Below are 22,852 nucleotides of genomic sequence, written 5' to 3'. Positions count from 1 at the left end.
AAGAATGCTTTTCCATTGCTTTGCGAATAATGTCACATACTTGTGATCCATTCCGAAGCAGAAATTTCTCATGTCTGTACACCACCCTTTTGGGCTGACTGCGCCGAAGCTGCAGTGTCACCCCTTTCCAATGCTTGACTTGATACGCAAGGGGTCCATCACCGCTCCTTGGTCTCTTCCCTTAATCAACGCTTGTTGTCTGACTCAATAATTGGACTCTCCAGCCCAGAAAAGGCTAACCGAGGTTTGCATGTTTGGTTCAATTGATTCTGTTGCTGTGTGACGAGTCTGCTGTGCGTACACTACACCATTATTGAACACTATTGATGGCATGCTACCATGATCAACCGCCAACTTCCATTATCGAGGATAGTCACAAGTTTGCAAAAGCCTCAGTCAGGTGCCATGTACAATTGCAGTACAGTTCACGGTTGACCTTCATGAAACAGTCCCTGAGTCCCTATCCTCATTGGGATACTGTCCAGTTTCAAGTAAAGGCGGAACCGAATCATGATACAGTCTAACCCTCAGATAGCCACCTTAAATGAACCAGGACTTGACTAGTCCTGATCACAAAGTCTAGATATCATCTCCGCTGACTTTGAAGCTTCATGTGAAATATGGTCTTGATCTTTCGCCTCTCCCAGGCGTCAACAATAATGAGCAAAGACTGCATAATGCTGAGGAGAAGGGGATTGAGCTGCTTGATTGACAGAGTGTCAGCTTCTCAATTCGCAGTTCCATTATATAATGTGGGATCTGATGTAACATCAGCGATTAACCAAATTAGAGTAGTGCAGAGTACTTCGTATCGATCTGGAGATTATCAGAATTGTTCTTGAATCCCAGCCAGAATCTTGATCTTGTTTGCATCACAAACAAACAGCCCCAATTCGGATGGCAGCTGGATAGGTATCATCATCACCATCAACATCCCCACTGTTATCGATGTCAACTATTCTATCAGAGACAGCTCCAGCGCCGAGTCTCACGTACGACCCTTAGACTCTCACATCTCAGTTTTGCCTTGAATGTAGGTTTACGCTCGACTATCTCGCCGAGTGAGCAGCAGCAGCAGCTGACCTCCATCAAGCACCATACAACCAAACCCCAAATGGATCAAATACATACTCGGGCCATCGAGGCCCTGCAACCCTTCATCCACCTGGCCAACTCAAACAGTGCTACCTCTCCACGATTCATTGCGAACCTGATCACAAATGCAACCTCAAACCCGCACACCTACGTCTTCGCCGAGCTGCTGGAAACGGAGACAATCCAAGCCCTCCGCTCCCCAAACACCCCAGAAGAGTTCCAAGGCTACCTGACCCTCCTGGAAATCTTCGCCTGGGGAACATGGCAGGACTACCAGAGTAAGCACGCCAGCCTTTCAAGCTGAACCATTAGGCCGATAATAGCTAACAACCCCCTCAGCAACACCCAACCTCCCCAACCTCAGCGCCGAACAAGCCCTCAAGCTCCGCCTCCTCTCGCTCCTCACCCTCTCCGCAACACTCAAGCCCCTCACTTACAAGACCCTCATGGACGCCCTCTCCATCTCAGCCCCCGCTGAGCTCGAATCCCTCGTCACAAAAGCCATCTACTCCTCCCTCATCACCGCCCGCCTCTCCCCCGCCTCCGATCCCCCCTTTGTAAACGTGACCTCCGTCGCGCCCCTCCGTGACATCAGACCTCAGTCCCTGCCGACGATGATCTCGCTTCTGACACAGTGGGAAAGCCGCTGCGGCGACGTCATCAGCGACATTGAGGCCGAGATCACCAGGATCAAGAGCAATGCCGCGAAGCGTAGGGCGAAAGAACAGGCGCGGGCTGCTCTGCTTGAAAAAGCACTCGTCTCCGCATCTGAAGGGAGCGCAAAGGATGTGGCGGGGGGCGGGTCCGGGTCCAAGAAGATCGGCGGAGCGCAGCGGTTTGGCCAAGGAGGTGGCAATAAGCGCGAGTTCAACGCTGATGACCACGATGATGAGGATGATGGGTACTGGGATAATGGAAATGATGGCGGTATCGATCTACACGCGGCTGGTTCGCGTATGGACATTGATGAAACTGCAGGATCTTCTAGATTCGGGTTGAGCGGAGCTGGCGCGAGACATGCGAAGCGCATCCTGGGAAAGAAATCCTAGTAGTAGCGTTGTCACTGACTACAAGAGATGAACAAGTGCGAGTTAACAGTAGACCTGTAATGGTCATTACGAGCTCATGATGTATCTTCTTCCGAATGGTTTACTCCTCCGCATAGAGCCATCATGCCAAGGCTACTTACGAAATGCAATATCAGCATTTGATCGAGGTTTATTTGCCATTAAGATTGCATTATTATAGCAGATTAGCGGACCAATGCCTGAACACCAAAAGTTTCACCGGCAGTCATTGAATTTGAACATCATGCAGGATAGACAGAAATGGGTATTGTAAGAAGATAAAGAGGTCAAGAAGCAATCAAGAAGGAAACATTCACAAGACGAAGCGACTAGGAAAGTCTGTTGTGGCTAAAGGGACCAGTACGGCGTGGCCTTGAGCCAAATGACACGGCGTCAGCCAGAAGGATGTACCGCGTTTTGCTCGAATCGTTCCAGGCGTGAGGAAGGGCTCAACGGAGCGCAACGAGGATGAGGATATCMTAAAGTCTCGGTTTCGAGAACAAACCGATACGGAACAGCTGCTTTTCCAGGCCGAAAAAGAAGGCCTGCACTGCCCTGTTGGTCCCGCGTAGGACAGCTGGGTTCACATGGCATGACCATAGTCGCCAGAGTTTTCCAATGGATCAGAGAGCCGTCCGTAGGCGAGGCCTGGGAGAGCGGACGTCTGCCTACCAGCCTGAAAATGACCAAATCATAGCATAGTACCAGGAACAAAAATAAACAGAATGCTCAGTGCGGCAGCGACCAGTAGGGCAATGAATAAAGTTGCAGTGGCTCGTTTATTCAGGAGCTTACGAACATAAGGCTCGCGGATTTGAGCCCAGTTCATGAATGTGTATTCACTGTACCCCAAATACGCCATTACCGGATCGATCTTGTACTGGTACGAAGCTATGAAATATGCAGCCACAATGAAAGGCAAAATCACCTTGTCCGTCATTAGCAAAAGCGCGCAAACAGAAAAGAGGGACTTACCCAGCAACGAATATGCCGCGGCTTGTCTCGTAGGACAACATAGAAGGCGCCCCAGAAACCACCGCCAAAGCTAATCAAAGCCAAAGCCAAGCGAGTCACAACGGTCAATGGCACAAGATTACCCAAGGCTTTTGCCTGCAAAAACCCAGGGTATGCGTCGCGTTCCATTGCTTGGAAGACATAGTCTTTGGCCTGGTCGAACACTTCTGGGTCGTCTCTCCCGTCATCCTCAATCAGATTGATTATCGTTGATACCATTTCCTCCGGAAGAACGATCTCTCTTTCAGCACCGGGTAGTAAATACGTGTAGAGAATCTTCTCAGCAGACGCGCGAATATCGTGTCGCGTCACTGTATGGCCAGGCGAATTCGATTCGTTCTGTGTCCCAGAGCTTGGACGAGGCTGCTGTTCATTGGAAGGAAGGCGAGCAGCGTTCTGTGACCCGAGGCTACTCTGCGGTGAATGCTGGGATGTGTGGCCATCTGAGCGAAGGAAGGCCGACAGCCTTTGATCGGCGTCCTTGTCGTCGTAATCACGAAAGCCCCGGCGCAAGCCAGAGGGACCGGCTTCTGTAAGCGGGATATCGCCAAGATGTTCCAAGTTATCCAAAGCGGCGGATGAGCCTTTACTGTCTGATTTTTCAAGATCAGGCGTCGCAACTAAGACAGACCGACGCAGTTCGCGGACATAATGGCGACATAGCGACATATGTTGTGATACATCGAGCCTATTTCACTTCGAGGTCAGAACTTTCCCGTGATTCATGCGCCGCGGCACTCAAGCAGAGATCTTGCGCATACCAGAAATCCAAGTAATCGACCGAGCGCTGTTGGTCGCGCATGTATATGTAGAAAGAGAATAGATCGACAGGAGCCAAAGTGCGACGACTCAGGACCTCAAACAGAGTTGGGAGCCGATTCCTCGGCTCCATGTCCAAAAGTGATGGCGACGCCATTGTAAGGGAGGGCGATAGACAACCAACAAGGCAAATCCAATAAGTGATCCAAAGGAGCGAAAATTGGCGTGAGATCAATAGCGAAAAAGTCGGAAATGATGGAGGATATCGAGTTGGTCCAAGAATAGGAGTGGCCCGTGTTTACTGTTCCACCAACGTCTCAATAATAATAAGATGGCCAGCTCACGATTAAAGATCGCAAAGAATTAGAAGATTAACGAATGACTGGAGGTAATTTAGTCCCAATTAAGACATTAGAGCAATGAACGATAGAGATTCGCGAGTCTAGGACTTTCAGGCTCAGGAGCCCCTGGAGAGAGCGCCCGAAGTGGGAAAAGACGGGTTAAAAGTAACAATCCTCCAGCCGCCCACTGGCAACAACAACGGACAATAAGGACAAGGAGGAACAGGGCACGCGGTGCGATATTATAATAATAATTATAACAGCAAACGAAGGACGGTGGATTGCCCCGACCACCTGCAGAGCAACTTTTTCTAGTAATTGTCTATCTCTTGTTGACCTGCCATCTTCATGATGCGCAGCCAACAAACGGCCCGCCGCAAAGTTATTCCGAAATGAAGGACCCACCATCTAATGATCATCAGCAGCTCACCACGTTCTCCACCGCTGGCAGAGATTACACGCAAGGGAGGGATGGACTATGATGTTAGAATCATCTGGTGGCTAGAGGCAAAGGGCAGCGACAAACTCACATGTTGTGATAGATCATTTCGCGTCTCAATGCAGCAGTTCGCTAAATTCTAAGCTCCCTTGCCGGCTTTGGCTGCTTTCCAGCCTTTCTTTTGGTCTCGGGGTGACTTACGAATAAAGCTTACAGCAGCGGTTTCCCGGGTAGAGAATGAGGAATGTACGAAGTGATGTTTGTGATATTGCCATATCATTTTGCTCAGTTACCGAACGCTAGAAATGGCCAAAAATGCTCCCCCATGCATCCATTGGGTATTTGTTCGTTGAATAGAAGAATAAACGCCAACCAAACCAAAACTCCATCGCTTCAATGTCAGGAAAGGATCGATCAACCATCAAATAAGTCAGTGCCCGTCGGCCAGATGCTGTGACAAAGTCAGCCGAGTTGCTCTTCCCTCTGGGAGGACTTTMCAAGAGAAGTACTTACCGACCACTCCGGGATGTTTCGAATCTGCTGCCACATAAACTTTTCCAATTTATTCGCGCTCTTCGCATATGGTGTATTCTCATTGTTGTATTTCCGGCAGTTGTCAAAGATCAACATGGCATCTTTGATGAAATCTTGCGGGGTCGGGTACATGTCCTTCTCATGCTTCTCTTCCATCGTCGATAAGTCCATTGGCTCTTTGATGACTTCGTAGTAATCAGGAACTTCATCGCGGTTGACAGGCTGAGTGAACGGCCACGCAGCACTGTGGTTCTGCATGTCATTGAGCAAGTGCAGGAGCTGATTGTAATTCGGTCCATGGCGCGGTTGCCGCGCCAATTCATCCATATCGGGTGACCATCCGGATTCCTTAATGGCTGGAATACTCAGAGGATCGATCTTGCAAGCTCCGTTCTTCCATTCCCTTGGCGGAGGGTGGATAATATGCGAACGGCTGAAAGCCCTGATTTTCGCTTGCACCGCTTCCTTCTGCTTCAGAAGCATGCGACCTGCTTCCAAGTATCGGATCTTGGGGAGCATGGTACATTGCATGATGGTTCCTCCCTCGTAATCCTTGATATAACCCATCCATATAGCCTTGTCGAGCGTGATTTCCTTGGTGAATCCCTGCTTCTTGAAATAACCAATCGCATAGTTGTCCGCATAAGTCAGGAAATGCATAATGGGCGAGGTCGCTTTCACATAGTCCTGCTCTTACAGTTAGCTACCACTCCAGCTGTGGCTTTAAATCCCAGCCATACCTTCAAATGTGACATCAAATGCGCACCGTAACCCTTGACTTGCTGGTCGGAAGATATGGCACAGAAGACGATTTCCGCGAATCTGCGGCTATTGAACGGCCGGTAGGTGATTCCTCTAGACAACAATTGGTGAGCTCTTCAAGAAACTAACCAATGCCATTTCTCCCACACATACCCTACAACCTCTAATGGGTGCTTCACAATGGCGATAGACAAATGCGAACGATCGTAGACAAGTCGTGCGATGTAATCCTTAGGCATCTTTGGAAGTTGCTTCTGAAAGATGCACTTCAACCCAGTGAGAACGACGAAACTATCTCGCGAGCCATCATTATTGACCACTCGAAACTCGATTTCACCTCGTCGTTCTTCTAAAACAGCGGGCTATTGTGGGAGATCAACATCAACCTCCGCGTCGAATCAACATCCACTGGTGAAGCTTACCTTTTCTGGGAAGGGAACGATCCTCAATGGTGGCTTTCCAAGAGGTTCATCTTCGGTCTACAAACAAACACTGTCAGAACGGCAACCGGAACGAGTTCAAAGTGAAGCCAACCTTTAACTCTCTTTCAGGAGAGTCAGTGCGCGCCTTTTTAATCTGTTTCTGGGAATCCGGGGAAGCCGCATCTTCCGAAGCTTTCCGCTTGGAACCTGTATCTATGGTCAACCGAGTCTGAAAACCACAGAAACCAAAACACCCGGCTCGCGGACTCACTCTCTGATGTAAGTGCCGGCATATTGTGCTTGAGGTTTCTGTTATAAACTGTCTTCTTCAACCTCCTGTACCCAAGCGGCGCCGAATTGCGGTCTCCGCGTTATAGGCGGAGACGGGGGCCTAGGATCGGGACTACGTTGATCCGAGATTGATTGGGCCAGATCAACCATAAGCTACTTAGGCCTGACGCCTTGCCCTTATCTAGAAGCTCTGCGATGGCGGAGTAATGTAGACTAGTTGTTATTTTCCATTACAGACATCAATTGCTGTATAAGCTGTCTGATAATTGATTTTTGCTCGATTTGAAGTCTAACCAGCTTATCCTCATGTCTCTGAACGAAGTCTGGGAGGCAGCCTCCGCAAGCCCATACTCTCCCCTGATATCGAAAGATCACCAGTTCTTCGTTGGCTTTAGTCTGCTGCTGAGTGGTAAGAGATGTTATGGTCTCCACCAAGATTGACAGGGCTAATTGGCACCTAGCATTGGTTCTTACTGGTCTTTTTGGTCTGAGTATGTCTCATTCTGCGCATCCAAGTCAAACTGGGTTATAGCTCACCATTGCTCGCCAAATAGATCGCTCCTTCTTGAGCATCGCAACATTCGGGGTTCCCGCGTCATTGGCATTCGGGTAAGCTGCGACAGTTTCTGATTCGGAGCCATGCCCGTCGCTCACATTACACTTCTACAGATTCGGTGCCGTATACATGATCTGCGCCGTTGGTGTCTACGTTTGAGTGACTCGCATCCCGATTCTTCTATGTACTGTAAATCGGAAAGTTGAAAGACAAAAGACGTGTAACCAGGCGAGAGCTGTTTTACTAGACACGCCTTTACAAGCCCACCAGCCTATTCCATAATCAATCTTTCCGAGCTCATTGTTCTATGCGTCTTTCTGGCTATCTGTACAGACAAGAGTCCTGGGGCCATGGCAAATACCGGCCCTATCTTTTCAGCTGTCTCCAGCAACGCTCACCAGCTCTATACTCTGCTGCAGTGCATTGGATTCGTCCCAAAAGCCACCGTGCAAATAACTCCAGACGGAATCCGGTTTTCGGCAGAGGAGACCAGAGTGATACAAGGACTTGCCTTTCTCGACAAAGCGCTCTTCACCAGTTATACCTTCAATCCCCCGACGACCCCAAGTAATGAGGCCAACGACGCAGACCACCATGACGACACCGCAGAGACCGCATACTACCCGTGTTTCGTTGTCTCACTGTCTGCCCTCTTGGAAACGCTGAAAATCTTTGGCATTAATGATGCGTCGTCTGGGAGCTTCAGCAGAGCAGCCAGCGTCCAACCGCCGAACCCTTCAGCATCAAGCGCATTCACATCTCCCGCACTTCTCCTCGACCGTTCCTGCACAATTCAGTACTCGCACGAAGGCGCTCCGCTGAGCATCACCCTCTCCGAAACAGGAGTCAAAACAACTTGCGATCTAACCACTTACGAACCAGAAGACACCGACACCGATATCCCTTTCCAGCGCGACGGCATAGTAATGAAAATCATCATGCGTTCCGCATGGTTACACAACGCCATCACAGAGCTCGGCGCAACTGATCCTACTGTCCTCAAACTCTCGGCCTCGGCGACACGAGAACCATTTTTCGCTTTGTCAGGCTCTGGTGGTCCCCTCAGCGAATCGACGGTTGAATTCTCGATTGAACACCAAAATCAAACCAATGTCCCGTCTCAAACCCATAAGGTACTCACTGATGATGGCTCGCGAGCGCGGGCGAAAAGGGCCAAACTCGCACCTACCGTCACGGAAACCTTTCTCGTCAGCCCGCCGTCGTCCATGGGCACTCGCATCAACCAGAATTATCGTTTCTCCATGATTCAAAAGGCAGCTCGCGCTATGGCAGTAGCCAATAAAGTGAGTATTCGAGGAGATAGACAAGGCGTTCTCAGTCTGCAGTTCATGATTGAGTTCGACAACAATGGGACTAGTGGCGCGCGGTCTTCAGGAGCAAGTACTGGGGGCACTGTGACTTTCGTGGACTTCCGTTTTGTACCATTACTAGACGAAGATGATGTTGATCTGGAAATGGATTAGGGGGTAGTGCCTCGACTTCGGCGGTATTTTTGGTCGAAGTTGGAAGGGAACGGTGTTTTGACAATTAAGACATCAATAAAAAATTCCGATTGCTTATGACTATTTCCCCTTCCCCAACGCCAGTAAAAATGCGATATGTAACACAAGATCACTTGGTCCCAGATAATAATATGCAATGAAAACAGACATTATCAATGCATGCCACCTGGTCGATGCGCTGGTCATCTTCCCTTGTTCAACGATAAAGTTGAAGTCGCTTTGTGGCATGAAGGAATTGTACGGGTTTTGGCAATAGATTACATGACCTACAACTCATTAGTATATAGGCGATTATGCTAGCAACGCAGATAATCATAACTCACCTCTGCAATGGATTGTCTCTCGATAATCGACTTCTGTTTCTCGTTGCGGGAGACTCGGTAATAGTAATCACTGAAGTCACCGCATTGCATATGCCGMAGGAACTCCTCATCGTGAGTAATCACAATAAGCTGAAAGTTTGCTTGCTGCTGACGCGCCCGAATGATGTCGTGAAGGGACTCAGCAAGAGAGCGAATATTGTCCCGGTCGAGGTTGGTCGTCGGTTCATCGAGTGCGATCAGGCCGCAGTTGACGCCGAAACACTCTGCCAGGGCCAACCGAATGATTATACTCGCGAGCACTTTCTGTCCTGCACTGCAGCGTCCTCGCATGTCCATCTCTGCGCCCGATTTGACCATGCAGACGCGGTAGTTGTAGGATCGGTTTCCTTTTGCATTTTCGTTGTCGGAGCGGATAAGGATTGTGTCAACGTCGGTGCCTCTGTATGTCTTTTGCCAGAGCTCTCCGATGATTGCATTGATCTCCTCCATCTTCAACGAATGATACTTCATGATGGCTTTGTCCAAAGCACCCCCGTACCGAGCTAAATCGTCAACAGCAGCCTTGGTAGTCTCCACCTTGATGTGCGCTTCCTTGTACTTGGAAGCGGCGTCTTTGTAGTCCGTGTTCCAATCCGCCAGAAGCTGCATCAGTTGATCATCCTTAGACTTCATCTCTCCCATCTTGCTCGCTTGCTTGGCAGCAAGCGCGTTGTGCTCGCGGGTTCGGCGCTCCGATTCCTCCTTGAAGCGGCTTCGGTCTACCTCTGCGTTCTGAGCTGCCAAATTCTCAATTTCTGCGGACACCTCTGCCAGCGCTCGAGTTGCCTGGCGGTATGTCAGGTTGTCGGAGTATTGGCGTTTCGTGTTCTCGCTGTCTTTCAGCTGAGCCGAGATCTTATTGATCTCTTTGGTAATATTGGCCTGTTCCGCTTCAAGCTGGCTGATTTCAGTCTCAATGGTTTGAAGCTCGCGTCTACTACGCTCCAACTGACTCGGTCCGCCTCGTTCATTGTAAGAATCAATCTCCTCTGTCGCCAGATCCAATTGGCGTATATTTTCCGACAGTTGAGATATTCCTTGCTGCATCTCCCTCTCCCGGGCCTCGACCCGCTGGCTGATATCGTCATATTGAGCTTGGTATTTGAGGAGCTCCGGTGTCAGCTCCTCAATGTCTTTGTCAGCCTTTGCGATTGCCTCCCGTTGCTGGTTGTTAAGGTTCCTATATTCCTCAATGCGAGCAAGCAAATCTGACTTTCTCTCTAGTTGGAACTTCGCATTATCAAGCTTGCTTCTGGCATCTCGGAGCTGCAACTCCAAGTTATTCATTTCAGTCCGTGTCTGCTCTCTGTCATTGGTGAGCTTGGACAGGGTCTTTTTCAGAGCTCTAGTCTTCTCGCCAATGCCGGCAATCTCCTCTTGGATATCTTCCAGAGTACGTGTAGCAATACTGTCCTGTTGATTGGCGGACAGATCCTGTATCTGGGACCGGATGGTCTTGATTTCGCTCTCGTATCGCACGATAGTATTGACAGTTTTCGATAAAGCGTCAATATCTCTCTTCTTTTCAACCTTCTCGCTGACGATCTTGTCATGATTCTCTAATTGGTCCAGGAGCTCATCCCGCTGATGAACATACTGGTCTTCTTCTTTCTCTAGATCCGGAATCTCGGTTTTGGAGAGCCGAATCCACGTATCGTAAGCTGTACTTACTGCACGGGCCGCGTCGAGTTCGGCTTCAAATCTTTCAACATCTTCTTCCTCCACACCAATCTGCGCTTTTTTCACCAATCCCTCTAGTCGTTTCTGGAACACGGTGAATTCTGCGTCGGCCCTGAACGCTCGTTGGCACAGTCTACAGGCTTTTACCTGCTTGGCTGTCTCCAGACAACGCATAAAGTAGTCGCCGAGTCCGGCGCTCTGCTCCGCATCCCTTCTAGCGACGTCGAGTTGCGCTTGTCGTTGTTTGAGCGCATCGGGATACTCTTCGGGTTCCTCGTTGATGGCTTCACGAATTTCTTTGGCGCAGCTATTGAGCTCTTTCTGTCGCTGAGACAGTGCCTTCTTGGCGGTCTTGAGCTTGAATTCGACCTGCTCCAACTCCCTGTTGACGCCGTCACGTTGGCTTTCGGCACTAGAGACGTTTCTGGTCTCCTCTTCAAGGACACGCTGAAACTCTTGCTCTAAAGTGGCTGGACCCCAGTTTGCACCAATGTACTTTGCAAGGCGTTCGCCATGTGCAGCTTTCATAGTCTCCAAGCTGCGTTCTCGTTCTTTGAGTTCCTTCTTGAGATGATCTAACCGGGCAAAATCCCCGGCTCGTTTTGTGGCCTCGATCAATTCAGCATTGAGGCGTGTGCCTTCATCCTCGAGAGTGTGGAGTTCTGAGTTCACCTCCTGAATCTCTTGGTCCAGTGTAGCCGATCGAGCACGATCTTTGGCGTCGTTCAGACGAGATGTAATGTCCTCAATGTTTGCTTCAACTGCAGCTTGGACACCCTCGTCAACGTCAATTTCGTTGAGCTTCGCTTGATAATTGGAGGCCTCCTTGTCATTTGCAGCAATTTGACGCTTGGCTGCATTCTTACTTTCCTGCAATGCAGACTTCCGCTGCCCGATCTCATTTAGAGTAGACTGTACTTCGCGTAGCTCAGTTTGCGCCTCACGCTTAACGCGCTCCAGCGCTTGGTTTTGCTCCTTCAACAGCTTTCGAATCTTTCGCATGAAGTCGTCAATATCTGATTGATCCTGGATATTATCAAAGCCTCTGATGTTATGACTGCGAGCAATCTCCCTTGTCATCCTCTGTCTTCTTTCTACCTGGCGCTCGAAGTTGGCTTTGTCATTTTCGTATTTTCCGTACTCGGCTTGTTTGACTCCCAGCTTCTGACGGGCTTGCTCAATCTGGTCCTTGATCTCCATGTAATTCTCCTTCTGAGCTTCCTCTTGTTGTTGGTATTGAAGTTGTTTGGACTCAAACTGCTCTAGATTCGATTGCAGCCACTCATCCGGATCATCAAGCTCAACCAAGTGCCGTTTGAGATTGTCAATTGTCGATTGCAAACTCTTTGCCTCGATACGCTTTCCTTCCAAAGTCCCTAAAATCTGAGCATAGCTCTCAGACTCTTTCCAAGCTTTGTCGGCTAGTTCCGCAACACGGCGCATCTCTTGGGAGAGCTGATGGGTTTCAGCACGGAGCGCCTCAATCTCGTCCTGCAGCTTGATGGATCTTTTCTCTGCACGATCAGCCTTTTCTTTGTCTTCTTTGGCATGCTGTTCCATGATTTTATATTTTGCCAGCTCCTCATTCTGCTTCTTCCGGAGGGCTTTGATATTGTCGATGGCTTTCGTATATTTCATAGCTTCGAAAATCTCATCAAATTTCTTCTTGAGCACGGAGGGTTCGCTCATGGGCCAGAGACTCTCATCCTGGTGGCAGAAAATGACGGAATCTAAGACAGCTCTCGAAACGCCAAGATATTGAGGCATGATTTGGTCCAGCTCTGCTACTCGGGATGAGATAGCTGTTCTTTCACCATCCTTGACCATGAGGAGCTGTCCCTCGAGGGTTTTTTGTTGTCTAGTTGTTTTCTTCACTGTAAGTTGTAGACTCCGTGTAGCAACCATCTTCGCTCCGGATGTACTCTTGAAGGATAATTTCACTTGGGCTAGGACTTCTTTCTCTCCGCAAAGCTGCGCAATAATTTAGTAACATTTCAGTAATAGGAGAGAGCTCCAAGTTTACCTTGGGGTCATGGATGAAAGCACCGCCCTTACTGTTTGGTGGAAGATCGCCGGTTGTAGCATATTTGAGGCATTCAATGATTGTCTGTATTCCCATTTAGCATGAATGATATTCATAAGCCGTCCGCTTATTGAAGCCCTACCGTCTTCCCTGAGCCATTATAACCGACGATCAATGTAAGAGGTGTGTGAAATTGGATGGTCTCACTGCGGGTGTTGTCGAATGAACGAACACTGAGAAAGAATCACGAATCAGTATACAAATCAAAATCCTGCGCGTATTTCCGTATGAATGCACGCACCCAAGAATTGATAGCTTGTCTATCTTCGCTATAGTTGGAGCAAAGCGTCAGTCTTGTGCTTCGTCATCGAGCTCCGCATCACTTACACCTGCCAAGCTTATCAGTCTTCGATGTTATTTTGTTGTGAAGCGCGCAGACTCACATTTTGAAATCAAGCACTACAGCGCTACCCACCAGACTCTAAAGGTCTTTAAAGGATGTCAAGCCACTATCTGTCCCAACACTGCCGGTGCATCCCAAGTCTAATCGAAGCTCGTTATCAATATCGCCGCTTCTGCCTGCGCGTCACAGACGCGGAAAGGAAGCGCGAAGTCACGTGATATGCAACAAATGGCTTTATGAGCTTGAAAGAGCCCTTAGTACGTTGCAACGTTATCTTTATTATTCTCTACAAGATAGCGTGCTCAACATGAATGGCATTTGTTTGCTTTGGGGCTACGGCTGAGTAGATTTTGTACAGCGCCTAACATGTGCTAGTTGAGAAGAGGGAAGTCGGCGCAAGGCGAAGGGCAGCAGCCCCTTCAATGTGATTGCTGTGGATGAGGCTACGCGCCCGACTGAACCTGAACTCTGGCCCATGCTGCCTGGTTTGAACCGCGTTCCATTCTAGTTGGAGCCCATCAGCAACTGCGGTCCCTCGCCTCGCTGCCACGATGAGAACACTTTCCAAAACCAGCTTGGAATACCCTTTGTCACACAGCTCAAGCTCAATGGTTTTATGGACGTTTTGTTCACCGAACCGCACTGGATGGTGAACCAACCAATACAATCCGGCTTCACCTGAAACCTTCAGTATCAACTGCGAGTTGGATGCGATGAAATCGGTCCTCTGCAAGCGGTGTGCCTGCTGCCGTGCAACTTATACTTGCGTATGAATTGTTTTCCTATGAGTTAGTGGTATACCAGTCGTCTAGAGAGCGTTGGGCATGCTCGAAAGTGCGTACGACTTACCGACGATTCTGGAGTGCGACGAAGAAACTCTGTGATATGTCAGTGGAGTGTTCTATAACTCACAGCTTTTCACCACCCAGTCCCTTCATGTCAGTGTTGGCCAGACCATGTTTATGGTTTCCAACTACAAACCATTGAGTCCTCTGCAAGACTGGTTCCCTAATTTTTGTCGATGTGCCTGAGGCCAAAGATCACTGCGATTTCTTACAGCGCTCCCGGATCAACCCGGGCCTTGCTGCCGTGATGTATGCTCTAATTTCGGGCCTGCTTGCCAACACACCTCTCATTCCTCATCTGACGAAGCAGATGGTCTGATGTCGTCACGAAATGACCGAGAAATTCATTGCCGAATGGCAAAGCATTACGGCCTCCGACCTGTGCAGCGGATATCGACGAATCTCCAGCGTCTGATGCTCCTCTAAAACTGGCACATGGTGCTGAAGCTGCGTCAAGGCGTGGAGTTTATCAATGAGCCATTTGAGAGCCCATTGCTCAGGTCTTCCTTTCAAGCTTGTAGGCTTTTCAGAGTCGTTGATCAAGCTCTACCGGGATGTAAGATGATTGAGGGGGGTACCACTCGCACAGTCTTCGTTCTCAGGTTTGAACGACCTTGTCGCCCACAAGAAATGGGATTTGGACTTCTAAGAGATCGTGATCGGCTTTTACAACACACGGTAAAGGTTTTAACTGAATGGTCAATATTTCACCATGATCAAAGAAGGGAAGATGGAACAGTATATTGTTCTCGATGTCCAGATCAACTGCCGCGGAGATCCCGTCCAGGTAATCCTGCCGTCGCCCACTTAGAGTTAACTAATATCAAAGTAAAACTAAGTTTCAAGAAGTCATGACTCCTGTAACTTCGCTGTGCTTCATCTTGTCTGCTTTTCTAGTTATCTATTATAGCCGACCAAGCGCAGCTTCTTCCTTTATCTCGCCTATCGAGAGTCTTGCCAGTCATTTGTTTCTCCTCTCCCCTCCCAGAATACCTATTAATTAGAGGACACCTGGATGTACAATGCCCAGAAAATCAACCACTCTCTCCTTTCTCATAGAGTTCAAGAACTCGTTCACTCAGAAGGTAAAAGGTTCTATGCCAGCGAGAGCAGGGCCGCAGGGGGTTACGGGTTAAAATGCGGCCGTATACAGCGTCAACAGCGGCCACTTTCGGCGTAGATCTCACAGGTCCTCACATTCCATATGGAATTGCTTCGTCCTTTTCTGTGCACATCTTTTCCATCTTCGAACGATCAAATTTCGCGTGTCTCTTTTACATTATCTGCACCTGTATCATCAGGACTCTCGCCCAATGTATTAAACCTTCTATAGTGACAATCATTTCGCCATTCCTGGTTCCGCGCGACCATCGAATTCGCCCCTCCGGAGGCGGACGCGGTGAGATCAAACAAGACATACGCATTGCAGCGCGAGAGAGATACCTGAGATACGATGGATGTGCAAGCAGTTCCAGGGTCAATTTCTAGCAACGAAAGCAGCAATGATCATTCGAATGCAATCCCCCAAGATGCCGAACCGCAGCCGTCTCTCGATGCGACTACAGAACAGGTTTGGGTGCAGCGTGCCCTCGCCGAAATGACAGACATGCTCCTCCTCCTTCGTCCCGATGGCACGGTTCTCTACGCTTCGCCGTCCTGCAAGTGGATTACCGGATACGAGTCGAAGCAGATCGAACGTGATGCCCTATCCCGCTTCATTCACGATGACGACAAGTCCGTCTTCACCCGTCAACTCGAAGAGTGCATCGCCACGGCCCGTCCGCTCCGGTGCCATTTCCGCTTCTACAAGTCGAATAATACCTTTTGCATCATAGAAGCGCACGGTCATCCACATGTCAAAGACGAGAATAGTACCTGCAATGGTGTTTTCGTTGTCTGCCGGCCGTATCCCACCAGGAGCTCGGCGCTACTCGATTCCTTTCTCGAACACAAGATCGAGAATATCCGGTTAAATCAGCGCATATCACAACTCAGAGCGGAAGAGGAGGAAGATCTAAATTCAGGTCGACAGGCATACCTCAAGCAAAATTCGGGATCATCTGCCCTGCGCCAGAACTTGCCTCCGTTCACATCTTACGATGCGACCGGCTCCGGTGAGGAAAACGAGTCGTCCGATACGGTCAACACCGATGATGGAGAACCGGGGTCGCTTCTTGAAAGCACTACGCGACAGGCGCAAGATCTGGCCCACATCGACGGAATTGAGATGATGACAGGGCTGCGCTACCGTGAGGGCGAGCGGTCTCATGGCCTCAGCACGGGCATGCGCCAAGGCTGTTTCGTCCATTGCGATATTGATATAGCCACGATCGAGCAGCAAGCTCAAAGCGCACAGGAGATCGATCGAAGGAAGAGATTGAAGGGAGAGTATCTGTGTACCGACTGCGGTACCTCTGATTCCCCCGAATGGAGGAAGGGACCGGACGGACCAAAGACCTTGTGTAATGCCTGCGGATGTAAGTTGCTTCCCTAAAGCTACTCCTGTTGTTACTCGACTGAAACTGACTGCTGTCTTCAATAGTACGTTGGGCTAAGAAAGAGAAGAAACGTCAGGAATCAAATTGATTATCACCCTGGACAATATCGGCGCATATTATCGAGTTTTTATACTCCTTTTGTGCGAAGAGATAATCTTGCGTTTCTTTCGCCGATTAGCATATGCGGCGAAACTGAGCGCCCTCTCGTTGGCTTCGAGACATAGCTCAGCCTTACTCCCCTATATGACTGGAGATAGTATGAGTCTCTCGGGTTTACGGATCATAGCTCAGTTTACGCCGAATGACTCGATCAACTATACAGCATCGATACCAGTCGCAATTCTTCTTATCATCTAAGAGACGAGGGTGAATCCTTTCTCAATGGCACATCGATGGCTCACAACCAGCTGAATCAACAGACCTTTGATCGAAAGGACGGACAGACATAGGGGAATAGAGCAGCTATCAACAAATCTGGTGAAGTCTCACACTCAATAACGGTCGCACACATCCTATACACACTTCAACACGATCGAAAATGCGCCCTCACTTTTTGGCAGCCTTCTTGGGAGGCGGAGGGAAATACATCTGAGGTTGAGGCTGGGCCGTTGCTCCAGCCTGAACATGTTGCCCTGATGCGAGAGTCTCCGCCGACGACTCCTGCTGCATCGAGTGGCGGGGATTCGAACCATCGAAATATTCACGAAGAGGTAGGTCGGATGAATTGTCTCCTCCTAATCGGTTGAAGGCAAGGCTACGGGGTGTCATAGCAGGCATGCCCTCTCGTGGATAAGCTGGGCTCATCGGAATCACCGCGGGAGACTTGAGAATGGCTTCTTCATATTCCTTCCAGGCTTTCTTCTCTTCGGCCTTCTCCAATCGTTCCGCGCGCTCTTCCGGAGTCAGGACGCAGGAATGGACACTCAGAACAAACTCGACAAAATAGAGGACGCTGTGTCTTCCGTCAATCACAGCCTTGAGGGTCGACTCGCAGGAACATGATACTCACATGATTATTATTGTGACCGCAAACAGGGCCTTCGCCTGATTACAGTAATTGATATTGTCCTTATTTGCGGCAACGGTGCACTTCTTCGTGATGTACCACGGCGCACCAGGCTGTGGGTGCGCGGGATCCGACATATCACTGCCGGCCTGGTACCGAGCTGAAACGATGTATACTGCAACAAGACCACCGTGGACGATAACCGACAAGAGCGGATAAAACAGTCGAAGGAAGTGTATGGGGGCTTTGGTGATCAGGAAAAATGTGCTTAAAACACCAATTACTAGGTTGTAATCGGTGATGCTGTAGCCCCAACCAGCGTCAGCGACATTCTTGTCCGATTTCCGGATCAAACCAACAAGGACGTTGGAGATGAGAAAAGAACCAGAGCGAAAGGCAAGAGAAAAGAAAACGTACAATGAGCTCCAGACTGTAGGAACCGTGTAAGGCCGATAGTTGGCAGCCGCATACAGCTGCTCATCGGGGGAACTGTTGAAGCCGTTGTCTGCGCCATCCTGCCACAGTTTCGTACGGTATAGATTATGAGAAGCGATTCCAGTGAGAGTCATGATAACAATGGTAAACGGCAGCTCGACAGCCATCAAGTACAAAAGTACTTTGTGATAGCGATGAGTCCGTGGGAAATACATGGCGACCGAAACCGAAATCTTCGGATCACTCACGAAACGGCCAATCTGAAAAGTCAAGTATGAAAGAGCTAGACCTCGTCTTTGTCGAATGTGTAGTCGAAAATAACTGTCCACTGGCGGCCAGACCGGCTGGCTGGGCGTTCAGTTCACTCGCATTGAAGGAACCAAACCACTCAACCAGAGGAAGGAAGTCAAGCAAGCAACAATCACGATAATGACTCCGTAGACCCGCCGGAAATACAGTTTAGATATAAACAGAGCAGAAGCACCGCCAGACTACTACAGACTACGGAGTACCTAGGGGTCAAATATCGCCTACGGCGCACGCTTGTCGTCTATGGTGCCCTGTAAGCTGATAGCAGACCTGAAGAGGGGCACCAACCGCAGCGACGATAAGCCAGGAAAGTCGAGGATCAAGACATGCAAAAGTTTCCTGCTGATGCGTCTGGCCAATGCTGGCGGGTTTGAAAGCGCCAGCACAGGCACGAAGCCCGGGATCTATCGCCAATGAGGCTGCAGAACACGCACATTGGATGCCCGCCATCACACGCTAGTCCGTGTGACGAGGAGATCAATCTGCATGTCTAAGCGGGTGGCCTTAGTAGCAGACCTGAGGAGATGTACTAACAGCTAGTTGTCACCAAGTCAACTCTTAGTATGCGAATGGTCAATTGGCTTGTTGAAAAGCGAAGCGCCAACGGGAGGAGGATCATGGGTGTCTGTGATTGTGTATGCAGCATGGTCTAATTCGCCTTATATTCATCCTCGACATGCTAATTGGCATGACTAATGCAAACAAGCATTCGTACTCTTATAGTATCTCATCGCCGAAGGTAAATAGACCTAACTCAAAAACTGAGAGGAAGTGCTAAGGAAGAGAGATGGAATAGTGATGGGAGGATGATTCCAGTATGACACGCTGGCAAACGTCATACCACTCATCTCCCATCAGAGGTGTACTCAATCTAGACTGATCATACAATGTCGTGTTAGCAAAGTCTCCGAGCTCAAAGCCTAGTCTACGTGGATGATTTGAAAATATAGATTAGATACTTGACGTCAAAACCATTAGTAGGTCGAACATCCGAATGCAGACGCCCCGACTATTGTGGTGCCACCGACTCCACCGTTCACCACATCCACCAAGCATCCTCATCTCTCAGCGCGTGCCTTTTCTCGCGCGGCTTCAACCCCTGTCTGTTCACCAGTCTGTTCCGGGTGCGATCCGACGCCAGATGGATTACGCATCAACTAGGAAGGCCTCCGTGCCGCATCTGGTGCGCACGGCGGCAGAGCCCCGACAGAACCGCTTGTATACCGTCCGACTCTCACATATTGACGAGGTCAATCCTACTGTGCGGCTGATACAACTAACAATTCCTCCTCATGTGCAGAGCCTGGAGGAGCAAGAGGAGCGAGCTGATGAAGAGGTATCCTGTCTCGCAACTATGCCAATTTACTTGTATATAAACTAACGATCTCAGTCTGATCAACCACAACCACTCACGTTCCTACCGGGCCAGTGGGTAGACGTGCATATACCTGGCCTCGCCGACGCGGGGGGATACAGCATCACCTCCACCCCGGCAGATGCTCAGGTTCTTCCCTCGCCAGGGCCTCCCGTGGAGTCTCCTGTGGACGAGGAAACGGGCCTGCCTCCGATGGACCCGCGAGGCAGAGCGCCGTACGTGGAGCTAGCCGTCCAGCATGCCCCATCCAACCCAGCCAGCGCATGGCTCTGGAGACCCAAGGACGAGATCCAGGGACAGGAACTGAGCATCCGCATCGGAGGCAGTTTCGTCTGGCCCCCATCGGGAATCAACCTGGATGAAACCAAGAAGGTTCTCTTCATTGCAGGCGGAGTGGGTATCAAGTATGCACACCCTCAAAGTCATTTGAGATTAGTAGCTAATCATCGTCCAGCCCTCTCATCTCCATGCTCTCGCATCTGAACAACAACGACGAAACAGCTCTACACCAGGAGCACTCCGACATTCACTTCTTCTACTCCACCAAGATCCCCCGGTCAGCTGTCCCGTCCCTCCCTGAAAAAAGCCCCCAGGCATACCTGGACCAAATCCTCTTCCTCTCACGGCTGCGCGAAATCATTCGCTGCCAGTCACAGTCGGGCCGTCTGCGGATCTCTTTACGGCTCTTCCTCACTAATCTCCACGATGACTTCGCGCCACTTCTGTCGGAACCTCAGAAAGATTTGACTATTTATGCACGAAGACAGCAGCCCGATGATCTGAGGCAGGCGCTCCAGGGACCTGACGGTGTCATTAGACCTGAGGAGACGGTCTGCTATATATGTGCGCCTCCCAAAATGACAGATGAAGTTGCGAGTACTCTTCGAGGGCTGCTGGGAGATGGTAAGGAGCGGATATTGTTCGAAAAATGGTGGTAATCAAGTTTCCATTCGTAAGATGTGGGAGAATGTATTGAGGCAAGCCACGCTAGCGCTGCCACAATCACAAATGTTCTAGATGAATGTTTCCGCAGACTGAAGTCCCTTGTCCTCTGCCCAATGATGAGACAATTCAGACTCATGCTAACCTGCCTTCTCAACTCAATATATAAGGTACAAAGACTGCAGGAAAAAAGCGCCCGAGATAGCAAGATGTAAACCATAGACAGCGTATCTATGCCGTGACATCAAGGTATGGGAGTGTCGATACGCATCACTGCGAAGTTGCTTCGAAGCCACATGTAAAGATCATCCCCCGACGGAAGCGGCGAGTCAAGAAGAGGAAACACATGTGCAAGGACTCAGAACGCTCAATGTTCATCAGGCCCTTTCACTGCACCTCCGTCGATGATCATCATCTCGTCGATCTTGGCCTCTACTTCGCCGTATTCAAGTCGCTTGTACGTCACAACACGCCCGGGGTTCATGTCAAAATCATAGAAACGAACGCGACGGACATAGCCACCATAACCTCCGTAGCCTCCAAAGCCAGCACCGCCTCCGTAGCACATCCAGAGAGACGGCTTCTGATCTCGATCCTTGTTAAGCATACAGTAATCATTAACATGATCGCTAGAGACACGTTAGCAAACAGTACAGATGTCGCTCCTGAGTATCAAAAAGGGTACTTACTGCCCGCAGCTCACGAACAAAATTCCTTCCTCTTCTAGTGCATCTTTGAAACCAGAGTTGAACCCTGGTGCGGTAGGTGCCTCCGACCAATTTCCTCTATAGTAATTCGAGGAATCACGGTATTCTGGAAGCGGAATATGAATAAAAGCCATGTTCATGTGCATGTGACTGTATTCATGGTGTTTTGTTTTGAGGCTTTGCGCTGTGTTTTTGAACCACCGAATCTGGTTCGGTTTGATCCAATCGTAGCCTCGGAACTGACGTTCATCTGGAGAGTAGGAATGAGAGTCGAGCAGGTACAGAGTCAAAGCCGAGTGCGCGGTCGTTCCGCGACCGAGGACTTCGACAATATAGTTTCCAACCCCATCCACATCTTCAGGGCCGGCGGTCGACAATGAGTAAGGGAGATCTTCAAGTATGGTCATAAGCTGTTCTCGACTAAGGTTGCCTTCGTCGTCGTGATTGCCGAATATGGCTGCGTAGGGTATCTTGCGGTCGACAAGTAACTTGACAGACTTGAAGAGCGCACTCTGAGCATCTCTCGAAGTTTCACCGTTGACTTGGTCACCGCTCAGAACAACAAAATCGGGTTTCTCCTCGTCGAGGAGTCTTTCCACAAACTCCAAGGTCCGAGGATCCGCTTCACACTTCTGACCGGGCACAGGCTCTACCGGGACTGCGTCTCGACACACTCCAAGTCCAGTGCTCAGATGAAGATCTGCTAATTGCATGATCTTGAATTTCCCATTCTCATTAATGCGTGGAATGGGCTTCTTGGTCTTTGGCGGGTCTCCCCTTCGAATACTGATGCGCGCCTCCAACTCCTCCGTCTTGCTATCAAGGAGCAGCGGCGTATCTTTCACCTCCCAGCCCACACGCGGATCAACCGCGTCCGCACCGAACAAGACATCGATCGAGGTGATCGCTTTCTGCGAGTCACTCGCATGACGCTTGGCCGTCCGCTTCAGCCAGATGCCACCTGGCCTCTGCTCCCAGTCAATTTTCTCTCCATGTGGATCATTCGAGGACTGCGGCGTCAGTCGGCTTATCTTCAAGTCGATCACCACCTTGTCAGATGCGAGCAGTTCCTCTTCCTTCTTCCGTTGGAATTGTACGTAAGCACTGGACGTCCACCCCAAGCGCAGATAGAGGTCCTTTTCAATTCTAGACCATGCCTTGGGGTCGACCTTGCAACTGGAAAAAAGACTGAGAGAAGAGCAAGTGACCACGGTCACATCGGTAACGACGTAGCCAGCATAATGAGAGGGAAGGTGGCCATGGATGGACGCCGGTAGCACACGGAATTTATTGTCTAGAAACACCACAAGAAGTAATGCAATAGAGGCGATGATAGCGAGCTGCACGCCCGTCCGAACCTAATAGCATCAAGAACATTAGCAGCAAAAACATGAAATAATCGACACTCAACGAGTGATCCATACAAGCCGGCGAGTCATGTTAATGAAAGGAGCCCCTGGTGAT

General features: G+C 49.8%; 9 protein-coding genes across 9 annotated transcripts; 4 read left to right on the top strand and 5 right to left on the bottom strand.

The window, feature by feature from the left end:
* Positions 1-1,114: 1,114 nt before the first annotated feature.
* Asppvi_000315 (PCI domain-containing protein) lies at positions 1,115-2,144 on the top strand (the record flags this gene model as incomplete). The annotated part of the gene is made up of 2 exons (XM_043296624.1): positions 1,115-1,373; positions 1,435-2,144. The coding sequence occupies 2 exons, from the start codon at positions 1,115-1,117 to the stop codon at positions 2,142-2,144; spliced, it is 969 nt and encodes a 322-aa protein (XP_043152559.1).
* Positions 2,145-2,853: 709 nt separating this feature from the next.
* Positions 2,854-4,092, bottom strand: rgsB (putative RGS domain protein (Rax1); the record flags this gene model as incomplete). Its single annotated transcript, XM_043296623.1, has 3 exons — positions 2,854-3,090; positions 3,138-3,864; positions 3,938-4,092. The coding sequence occupies 3 exons, from the start codon at positions 4,090-4,092 to the stop codon at positions 2,854-2,856; spliced, it is 1,119 nt and encodes a 372-aa protein (XP_043152558.1).
* A 1,053-nt stretch (positions 4,093-5,145) lies between these two features.
* On the bottom strand, positions 5,146-6,726 carry gcnE (histone acetyltransferase GCN5; the record flags this gene model as incomplete). Its single annotated transcript, XM_043296622.1, has 7 exons — positions 5,146-5,166; positions 5,229-5,936; positions 5,990-6,104; positions 6,165-6,373; positions 6,434-6,490; positions 6,546-6,640; positions 6,705-6,726. The coding sequence occupies 7 exons, from the start codon at positions 6,724-6,726 to the stop codon at positions 5,146-5,148; spliced, it is 1,227 nt and encodes a 408-aa protein (XP_043152557.1).
* A 304-nt stretch (positions 6,727-7,030) lies between these two features.
* Asppvi_000312 (putative DNA repair protein Rad1) lies at positions 7,031-8,764 on the top strand (the record flags this gene model as incomplete). The annotated part of the gene is made up of 5 exons (XM_043296621.1): positions 7,031-7,133; positions 7,186-7,215; positions 7,279-7,333; positions 7,394-7,433; positions 7,619-8,764. The coding sequence occupies 5 exons, from the start codon at positions 7,031-7,033 to the stop codon at positions 8,762-8,764; spliced, it is 1,374 nt and encodes a 457-aa protein (XP_043152556.1).
* A 296-nt stretch (positions 8,765-9,060) lies between these two features.
* Asppvi_000311 (MRX complex DNA-binding subunit) lies at positions 9,061-12,964 on the bottom strand (the record flags this gene model as incomplete). The annotated part of the gene is made up of 3 exons (XM_043296620.1): positions 9,061-9,069; positions 9,127-12,816; positions 12,869-12,964. 3 exons carry the CDS (start codon positions 12,962-12,964, stop codon positions 9,061-9,063), a joined length of 3,795 nt encoding a protein of 1,264 aa, XP_043152555.1.
* A 2,605-nt stretch (positions 12,965-15,569) lies between these two features.
* Positions 15,570-16,702, top strand: Asppvi_000310 (GATA transcription factor LreB; the record flags this gene model as incomplete). Its single annotated transcript, XM_043296619.1, has 2 exons — positions 15,570-16,593; positions 16,659-16,702. 2 exons carry the CDS (start codon positions 15,570-15,572, stop codon positions 16,700-16,702), a joined length of 1,068 nt encoding a protein of 355 aa, XP_043152554.1.
* Positions 16,703-17,160: 458 nt separating this feature from the next.
* Positions 17,161-18,270, bottom strand: Asppvi_000309 (uncharacterized protein; the record flags this gene model as incomplete). The annotated part of the gene is made up of 3 exons (XM_043296618.1): positions 17,161-17,566; positions 17,624-17,923; positions 18,038-18,270. The coding sequence occupies 3 exons, from the start codon at positions 18,268-18,270 to the stop codon at positions 17,161-17,163; spliced, it is 939 nt and encodes a 312-aa protein (XP_043152553.1).
* A 1,088-nt stretch (positions 18,271-19,358) lies between these two features.
* Positions 19,359-20,677, top strand: Asppvi_000308 (FAD-dependent oxidoreductase; the record flags this gene model as incomplete). Its single annotated transcript, XM_043296617.1, has 3 exons — positions 19,359-19,700; positions 19,755-20,143; positions 20,194-20,677. 3 exons carry the CDS (start codon positions 19,359-19,361, stop codon positions 20,675-20,677), a joined length of 1,215 nt encoding a protein of 404 aa, XP_043152552.1.
* Positions 20,678-21,048: 371 nt separating this feature from the next.
* Positions 21,049-22,827, bottom strand: Asppvi_000307 (metallophosphoesterase family protein; the record flags this gene model as incomplete). The annotated part of the gene is made up of 3 exons (XM_043296616.1): positions 21,049-21,310; positions 21,371-22,746; positions 22,813-22,827. The coding sequence occupies 3 exons, from the start codon at positions 22,825-22,827 to the stop codon at positions 21,049-21,051; spliced, it is 1,653 nt and encodes a 550-aa protein (XP_043152551.1).
* Between the last annotated feature and the right edge of the window lie 25 nt (positions 22,828-22,852).

Source organism: Aspergillus pseudoviridinutans (assembly GCF_018340605.1).
Source record: "Aspergillus pseudoviridinutans IFM 55266 DNA, scaffold_1, whole genome shotgun sequence".
Taxonomy (NCBI): Eukaryota; Fungi; Ascomycota; class Eurotiomycetes; order Eurotiales; family Aspergillaceae; genus Aspergillus; species Aspergillus pseudoviridinutans.
This window is presented reverse-complemented; position numbering and strand designations above follow the sequence as displayed.